Source organism: Marmota monax, unplaced genomic scaffold (genome assembly GCF_021218885.2).
Source record: "Marmota monax isolate L192 unplaced genomic scaffold, Marmota_monax_Labrador192_F-V1.1 WCK01_AAM20220418_F8-fsc00009, whole genome shotgun sequence".
In the NCBI taxonomy this organism is placed as follows: Eukaryota; Metazoa; Chordata; class Mammalia; order Rodentia; family Sciuridae; genus Marmota; species Marmota monax.
Genome location: NW_026694710.1, coordinates 12,559,781 through 12,569,385, shown reverse-complemented (window position 1 = coordinate 12,569,385; position 9,605 = coordinate 12,559,781). Strand labels below are relative to the sequence as shown.

General features: G+C 38.6%; 1 protein-coding gene across 1 annotated transcript in view; it reads left to right on the top strand.

The window, feature by feature from the left end:
• Positions 1–298: 298 nt before the first annotated feature.
• LOC124078796 (cytosolic beta-glucosidase) overlaps positions 299–9,605 on the top strand; it is a 108,048-nt gene continuing 98,741 nt past the window's right edge. The window contains exons 1-2 of the mRNA XM_046423888.2: positions 299–317; positions 429–539. Coding sequence (XP_046279844.1) covers positions 482–539 — 58 coding nt within the window. The 5' untranslated portion in view covers positions 299–317; positions 429–481. The remainder of the gene's footprint in view (positions 318–428; positions 540–9,605) is intronic.

The window sequence follows — 9,605 nt, the reverse complement described above, 5'->3', positions numbered from 1 at the left end:
TAGTTAATTAATTAAAAAAAATTAAGTAGTAGCAGCAGCAGAAGAGCCTATTATTTTAAATCACAGGGGAGTAAATAACAGAAGAAATGGCTGAAAATGTTCTTGCTAGGGAGTAGGGCTCAGGCATTGGGAGAAATTGCTAAAGAGGAATGCTAGTAAGATTGCGTAACTTTTAAAAAAATGTCCATGTGTTACAGTAAAAGGTAAAAAGTCAACTTAGCACACAGGCTGACCCAGTTGTGTTGGGGATCAGGCAGAGTGGGGGGAAGCAGGTGCAATTGTTCTCTTTGTACAAAGTGACTTGGATTCTTCTTATGGTGGGATCCTTTTCTCTGCCTTCCTTTTTGCTGCACCTACATTTGCATTCTGGGACTTTAGTCTGGGGTGAGAGTCCACTTATTTGCACAGTTGTTTGTCTCCTCTGGCAGAAAGGGTGCTGAGTTCCTGAGAGCTGAAGGCAAAGCTGACAGATCCTGAGGCCATGGCTTTTCCTGAGGGATTTGGATGGGGGGCAGCCACTGCAGCGTATCAAGTGGAAGGTAGGAGAAGCTCCCTCTCCTTTGCCATGGCTGGAATGTTTTGTTACTGGTGGCTCCATATGCCTGGAGATGAGGGTCAGACAAGGGGAAAAGAAGAAGAAAAAGGGTCGAAGTATCTGCAGTGTTCTGAATGCAACAGTGCCCCTTTTCAGACAGAAGAGGCCATGTTCCCTTCTGTCTTTCCTCAGGCACCAAGGGTGGGGTGCAGAGGTGCTCATTAAACTGTAGTTTCACTCATTCCAAGTTTATCTGTCACTCCCCTTTTCAGCTGCTTTTATGATTAGTTTCTTGGACATATTTTCCCCAAACCCTTTAAGAAGAGAGGAACATTTCTTCTACTGGTGGGAAAAATATTGACTAGTTTCCTTCAAAGAGACCTTCATTAGTTGGGAAAAGTGCCCTGTACTGTTCCTAGTGAACACAGAGCCAAGCCTAATCTTACATGGCACCTCATTTCCTGGGGGAAGCTGAGAAGCAAAGGGAACAACTAATTTTAAGACGGTAACGATAACTCTGAATGGACTCGGGGTCTGAGCCCTGGCTTCCATCCCCCCATGCCTAAGCATGCCAATATGGTACCCTCCCTGAGTCTCAGTTTTTTCATCTGTAAAGTAGGAAGATTAGCTTTACTTTTCTAAAGCACATCTATTTTTCCTCTAGGGAATAAAAGGTTAATCGCTTATCACAGGGAAATATTTATTTGGTCAAATAAGTGTGTAGAACTCTGGGTTAAACGAAGCTAAGTGAGTCTCTTGGAGTAGTTTCCTAGGGTTGCTGTGACAAATTACCACAAGCTGTGAGGCTTAAACAACCAAATTTATTCTCTTACATTTCTGGAGGCTAGCACTTGTCACTTGAAGATGTAATTAGCTAAGTTAAGATGTGATCATAGTGGAGTAGAGTAGGCACTTAATCCAGTATGACTCATGTTCTTTTAAGAAGGAGGAAATTTGGACACAGAGACATACAAAGGGAACAACATGTGACGAAAGAACCATTATAAGCTAAGAAATTCCAAAGACCAGTGGCTACCACCAGAAAAATCAGGAAAGGACACTGCCTAGAGTCTCAACAGGAGCATGGCCTTCCTGTAGAACCTGAGTTTTGAACTTCTGTCCTCTAGAACTGGCAGAGGATAGATTTCAGTTGGTCAGGCCACTAGATTGTGGCTCAGCAATCCTTAGAAAACGAATACACCAACCAGCACTGGTAACTCAGTCAATGAGAACTTCCCCACTTACGGGAAGTGCTGTGGTGGTAATAGGGCATTGTGGTGAAGGGTTATGTATGTCAGCATGGCTCCTCGAGGTTGGATGGCCAAGGAGACTCTGTGAATTAATGTCATTTCATCTAAAAATTGAAGGTCAAAAAGAGGGTCATTTAAAGGAGGATGGGGAAATTTTTCTAGACAGAGATAGAATACAAGTTGATCCTGGCACCACTCAGGCTGCTTATGATTCCCAGCTTCTGCTGCTGTTTCTGAGATGCGCAGACAGAAGAATGAGGAATCTCTGATATACCTGCTCTCCCAGCCATGCAGAAGGTAACTCCTATGGGACATTGTATATTATTGTACATATATGCTCTGGGGTACAAGGCTCTTTTAAAGGAATGTTTAAGAATGTCCTGGTTAGCAGGGATGTCCCTGCCACCTTTCTCACAATGGTATCTTCTTTCATCTTCTCACTGGTAGTTTCTGCTTGGTTAGGGGAGATAATTAAACAGCCTGGCCTTCTAGGAGTAAGGAAAAGAGGAGATGATCTTTGTGAGTTTCTTTCTTGGAAGGGAGGTCAGACAGATCAGAGAGGAGGTGGCAGAGCAAGGGAAGGGCCGAGCCTGGTGACTGTGGAGATGGACCGCAGAGCCAGCCTCCTTAGACGTGGTGTCTAGCTCTTCTTTTTACTAGCTTTGTGACTTTGGCAAGTTACTCAAATTTTCTGGACCTCCTGTTAAAAGAGGAAAAAAAAATACCCCAACGTTTCAACACATTTCATTTAGCAGAGTTTATCTGAGTGAAGAAAGGATTCATGAATTAGGCAGCACCCTAACCTAAAAAGCTTCAGAGAGGTCCACCCAGCAATGTCATCAGGCAGTATTTACATACAGAAAATGGAAGTTACGTATAGAAATAGCTGGATTGATCTGAATAGGATGTATCCAAGTGCATTCTACTGTCATGTATAAGTAATTAGGAAAAAAAAAGAAATAGTTTGGTTGCCACTCAGCCTTGGCCTTGTTTGTATGTGTCAGGACAATTTGCAGTTTATGATTGTTTGAAAACTTAGCTTCTATGATTGTCCCAGACTTGATTACTTGTTACAAGAATAAATTCTCAAGTTGGGTTGTGGGTTTGTTTGTATATTAAATTAGATTACAATTCCCTATGTATAGAGGAATGGTTAAGTAAAAAAAAAATTTTCTCAGTACTGAGGATTGAGCCCAGGACCTTGCAAATGGTATGCCAGTGCTCTACCACCGTGCCTCAGCCCTAGTTCTTTTTATTTCATTTTGAGACATGGTCTTGCTAAGTTGTCCAGCCTGGTGTTGAACTTGCAATTCTCTGGCCTTAGTCTCCTGAGCAGCTGGGATTATGGGCATGTGTCACGATATCCAGTTAGCTTTAACTAAATTCAATATAATTGAATTAAATTCTCCACATTTGGCCAGTCTATCAAAACTGACCAGAGATTTTGAAAAACTAAACAAAACCCTGGGTTCTGATATCCTTTCTGTCACTATCATAATGGACTTGTTTGGTCTCAGTATATATTTCAGAATTTATGTTGTCAAATTAGTTGGATGGTTCTTTATGCTTTGTTCATGTTTTTGTTATTCTAACCATAATGAGATGAAATCACATTCAAAAGATGGATGCATACAATCATTTAAGACTTTTGAGTAACTACACTCTACCATGGAGAATGTTATGATGGCTATCAGGAGAAACGAACAAAGAAATTAAACTACTCTCCTTATAGGAGTCTCCATGCACCAAACTTATCAAAATAAAATAATTTCAAAGTTCAAGCAGTAAAGATTGTTCAGCAGTACTCAAGCTCATCTGGTTATGATAAAGTCACTTGTGTTGGGTATGATGGCAATTAGGGGCCATAGTCACTACAAATTTACCTGATTTAAAGAGGCATTGATTTTTGTAGTTAGCCTGTAACACCAGTCATAGTAACCTGGGGACATACAACAATAAACAAATTAGAAAACCCTGGAATAGCCAAGCTCTCCATCCACTACTCAGAATGCCTGCCAAACAATTCTTAGCTATCCCTGGAAGCAAATCATACGTTCTCTGTTCTTGAGAAATTCCCTTAATGTATTTAGTGAGAGTGTCTAGTGTCTAGAGAAATAGTAGCATCAGCCACCTCTTAAACATAGCTTTTGATAGTAGTAAAAATCATAGAAAAGGCAAGTATAACATTCAATTTGGTTCAGTATATACACAAACCAACAATATGGGCAAAGAGTAAATTTACAGCTATGTAATATTAACTTAAGAATTTTTATTGAAAATTCACCTTTCAAAGAGTGTCTTCTAACTCTCTGAACCCCAGGATGTCTGATTGGCCATAAAATCCAAGATTTTCCCCAATTTATGGACTGGCTTTAAATTCAATACAAATGACACTCCACCTCCACTGAGAGTGAATCCCCAGGAATCCCATTGAGACCTTCCCTCAGTGGAAACTAACTTATCTATCTTCATCTATTTCAAGGTTGGTGTTGTTGGTGCTAATTTTGGTTATTGGCTACTTTGGTCTGTGATTATGGGAGATTTTTTTGGAAGTCTCAGTGGAAACTCTTTGGAAGGCAAGAGTGAGCCAGGCCAAAAAGCAAGATCTAATCGGGGAAGTGATCAAATGAGTAAGCAAACTCTCTGCAGACCAGATAAAGGCACTTGGTGGCTGGAAGAGGGCCACCTAATCGCATCTGAGCAGAGGTCAGTTAAATTTATTTGCTTAGCTCCTGAACAAGGTCCACTGGGAAACTTGCTTTCATGTCGTTCTTTTATAGTGTGCTGGAAGGGTAATTACCACGTTGAGTGGAAAGGGAGATTACCGATTTAATTGGTGACTCCATATAAGCAATGACTTGTACCCACATAGGTGGTCTCTAGGCCTTGGTAGGAGATGCACATACTTCCACAAGTCTGCAAGCACAATATAATAGTCTTCCATTATCTGTGGTTTACTTTTCCTGGTTTCTGTATCCTGAAGTTTACAGCAAGTGAAAAATGTTAAGTGGAAAATTCAAAAAATAAACAATTCACAAGTTTTAAGTGTTACACTATTCTTAATAGCAGAGTAGTCTTTCTTCTATATGTTTCCTCTTCTCATTTCGGAACAACTAGTCGTTGTATGTAGGACAAAAGTGACTGTTTCCCTTAGTCAAAGCACATCTTACTTTCCTTGCATACTTATATACAGAGTTGTTTCCCTTCTTATATAAATTAAAATTACATGCATTAATTAGAAATCTTAATACTTTATGTTTTTAATTTCCAGTGAACAATGGAAATCAAGTAATGGTAAATTGTCTGTCACACCAGCAACCTGGCAAATCTACAAATGGTTACCTACAGAAGCATGCACTTTCCCATAGTATGGTTTGTCAGTGTGGCACAGTCTGTTTTTATTAATGATCCCAAATATCTTCAATTTCTCTATAAGAAATTCTGGGAGGCAAAATTTCATCTCAATTTTCCATTCCTGATGATAAGAATACTAAAACCTTCTGGTTTGGGAAGGACATATTTTCTATGGAAATTTGATCTTACTTACCTCTTTTAACCCATTTTAGACAATTTTATTAGGATTGATTATAAAGATGAACTGCTAAATAGCCAGTTATCATCTTAAGTTATATATTTTTTTTTTACTAATGAAGTTTTTAATATAGAGATAACATAAATTTATTTTCCAAGGAAAACTAGGTAGTAAAAGTTATGCATCCTCATTATATTTAGCACTGAAAACTGTGAAGACACGCCTCTTTCCATCAAACTAAGAATCTTTTTTGTTTGTTAAAAATTGCTCAGATCACGTGGACATGAAAGGAATTTGTGTTTATTATTATTTTTGGAGAGAATACATCATATATAAAGTTATTTTTCTTAAAACCAATTAAATAGAGTTAAGAATTTAACTTGACAATATCATAAAAAAATGGAAAAAATATGAAACATATTGTACAGGTATATGCACATAAATAGATAGGCAGAACAGAACTCAGAGCATTTTTTCCTAAAATTTTTGCCATGTGCCAATTACCATAATATAAATCTCATTAATTTATTGAAGCATATCTGTATCCAAATTGTTCTTCTGGCCAAACGAACAAAATTTCCTGCCCAGATGGCTAACGCTTTTAAATAATATTTGTGAAAAAGACCTTTTAAGATTAAAAAAAATTTTCCTTTAGTAAGGAACCTGGTGAAGAGGCAATCTTTGATTCATTTAAGGTTTTAGGTCCTTCTGTGTACCAATTAAATAATGTATCCCATTGTTTTTTGGTGGCATTTGGATTCTGACTTTCATCATGAATTTCACAAATGATTAAAACTTCCCCACTGAAGCAACTGTAATTCTATTTTGTCCTTAGTTTTACCCATTTTCTAAAACAAACAAAACAAAGAAAACACGGGTTCTGGATCATAACTGCTGTATGTAACATTAGCTAGTAATCTAGAAAGTGAGGTCTCAGACTTCTGGAGTTGCTGACTCCTTCAATCTGGATAAACCCATTTTCAAAAGATGTCTAAATAAGGACTCTAAATTGATCCAGCCTAGTTTAATTACTTTGTCCAATACAATTCTGGACACTGATCAGTTAAAAAATGCTCAGGTAAAATAAAAAACCTCAAAATACCTGGGACTCAAATCTGAAAGACAACTTTCATGACCCAAACTGCTGCCCAACTTAATGGGCACAATGGGTTCTTCTGGGCACATTTAGTTACTTGGTGCTCCAGGGCCTTGCTGAATGTATACTTCAGATCTCACTTCTGAAGCTAAACAAACAAACAAACAAGCTTCAGACAAATTAAATTTAGCAGAGTTTACTGAGCAAGGAAATGATTCATGAATTGGGCAGCACTGTGAACCAGTAAGGATTCACAGAGTCCCACCTGTCCATGTGCACAGACAGTATTGATAAAAAAAAAAATGAAGGTGACATATAGAAATAGCCTACTTACAATTCAGCATCTGCCTAATTTGGACATATCTGATTAGTTTGCAGCCTGTGATTGGCTGAAATCTTGGCTGCTGTGATTGACTAAGACTGGGTCACTTGTCATAAGCATGTACTTCTCAGTTAGGTTGTATTTATTTACATATTAATTTAGGTTACAATTCTCTAAGTCTGGAGACAGCTTTAGGACAAATTTAATCTGAAATATGGAGATAATTATGATGTCTACTCTATAGCATATTTAAGGGGTTTAAAAAAGATGATGCATGTTAAATTATTGCACTTAGTAAGTGCTCCATGTATGGTATTCACATTTAAGGATGGCACAAAAGACTGAGGATGACCATGGGACCTGTAGTTAACTTGGCCTAAGTATGCAATCAGTTGTGCAAGAGAATACAGTGAGTTCTAGTTCTAAGACACTTTCCCTGGTTTGTTATGCCAATTTACACTCTCACTAGTGGTGAGTGAAGGCACGCTTTATCAACTTCTAGTCCATGCTCACTTAGGACTTGGGGCAACCTTAACTGTCTGTCCTGAGCTGTGGTCTCTGCAGTAGTGCTGCACATTTTCCGTCTGAAGGTCATGTGTCCCATGCTCTTTGCACTGGGTTTGCTTCTGCCTTACACTAAGGTTTTTATGAGTAGTCCTTAACGGCTATTGTGTTGTTGTTAAGGCTCCATGAACAGCTTCCAGGACGGGGAACTGGACCCCATGTGCTCTGCTAAGGGTTGTCAGCCTGCTATCTTTGTCGATGCACAGAATCACTTTCTATGTCTGCTTATTTTCTACCCTAGGAGCTCTGGATTTGAATCTCAACTCAAGCACTTATTAGCAGAGCAGGTGCAAATAAATTTTTTAGGCCTCAGTTCCTTAATTATAACATAGGAGGATGGTCATACCCACTGTGTAGATTTGTTCTGGGTTAGCATATAAAACCGGAACACAAGAGTGCCTGGTGCGTAGTGCTGACTAGATACGGACACTAATACGCTGGTATCTATTCTGTTGTTTCTCTCTCTCTCTGGGGAAGAGTTACGTCATCCTCCATTAGTGGGAATGGGCATTTCTTGTTTTGGCTATAAATTCAAATATACTCCCTCTTTTCTCTTCTTTGACTAGTTCTATCAGGAGATGCCGGGGAGAGTTAGTGTTTAACCATCTCTTTCACCATTGCCTGGTTTATAGAGGCAGGAAATCAACACATGACTTTGTCACATCAGTGTGGCCTGTGATTTAGAAGCTGAGGCCAGACTGTCACTTTCTGATTTTGAAAAGTTTTGAACTTTTGTGCTGCCTGGCCTATACAGACTTTGGAAGTAATAGACATTCAGCAAAACTGAGAACTGAGCATGAATTGTATTTGTAAAACAACTACAACAACAAAAATCAAATGTTTCAGTGATTTGTTATAAAACATTACCACTTATCTCTTTCAACTGATTTTCAAAACACAGTTGTCTGTATAGGTATATTTGTTCTCAGATATTCTCTTGAGAGCTCTGAGAGATTACTAATTTAAAGCCCTCTTACCCCTGCACAAAAATGGAGATATTTTGGCTTTTTTTCTTTGGAATAGAGGACAGTGTCAGGGTCTTTGCAAATGGGGCCAATAGAGTGGGGCTGAGCCAGACATTCTGATGGCAAGGCTTCCTAACAGATTAATGTCTTGGTTGTGAATTTCAACAGACCCATGGCCCTTCCTTTCTTCTTCCTGTGCCTGTTCATAGCCCTCCTGCCTCTCCTCTGGCTACTTCACTGTTTATGGTATTAAAGGAAAGTTTATTGTTTATTATATAACAATTGGCATGTGGTGCCTTAAGCCTTTTGGAGGAAGGCACAATATAAATCTAATAAATAAATAATAAATAAGTGGTATAAGCAGGAGGAAAATTATGTGTTTTAGGTGAGTTGTAAAGGACCTTGTAAAACCTATAAAAAGGGGAGAAAATGCAGATAATCATTGTACATATAGACAGGGGTCTTGCAGTATTTTTAAGTACATAAAAATATCCCTGTTTTTTAACCCTGTGTGAAGCTGACCCTGCTCACTGTTTGTGGCTGGAGAGAATGTGAGGCACAAAGGCAGCAGGTGACTCAGTGGTCTTTTGTTTACTTCTTCTATAGGCCACAGAAGAACTATGAAAATGACATTTAGAACCCAATTCTATGGCACTTATGAGCTTATAACTCCCAATGATTTCAGAGAAAGCTCTTGAGAGGTGAGCATGCTCTGTGAAATTCTACAAATCCTAAGCAGAGTCTAAGCTACTCCATTAATGCTTCCTAGAGGGACCTGAGTTTGTGGTCTCAGGGAAGCAAAGGACCCAGTTTTATGAAAGCCATATGGATTCTTGTGGTGCCCTGGACACCAATACAATGCTTGCTCTTGATTTAACTTTGACTTTGGCTTTATGTTGGCAGAAATTGAGGTTCGTCTTTGGGTATCTCTGTTTTTCTCCATGTAGTCAAAGGTAGAATACTATAGATAAGGAATTGGAGGCTAGTTTTATGCTTTTCTAAGGAGGAGAATAAACAGAGCGGGTGTTTGAGCTGGTTTTAGGTCAAGTGTATGAGTCCATGAAGACTGTTTTTCTCTGTTCCTTTTTTAAAACTTGAGCCATAATAGACATAAACAGATGTAAGCATAGTTCTTTATTTCTTGGTAAGGGAAGAGAAAAACAGGAAGTGAGCATTTATTTATGACTTTTATCATAGCTTGAAAGTTGATGTGACAGACACAACCCTTACTTCATTCTTCTAGTTTCAAATTTGAAATCCACAGAATCTCAAATTGCCTCCTTTTTTTTATTGGACCATGAAATTAATAATGAAAAATGTGTAGGATGAGTCAGGGATAAT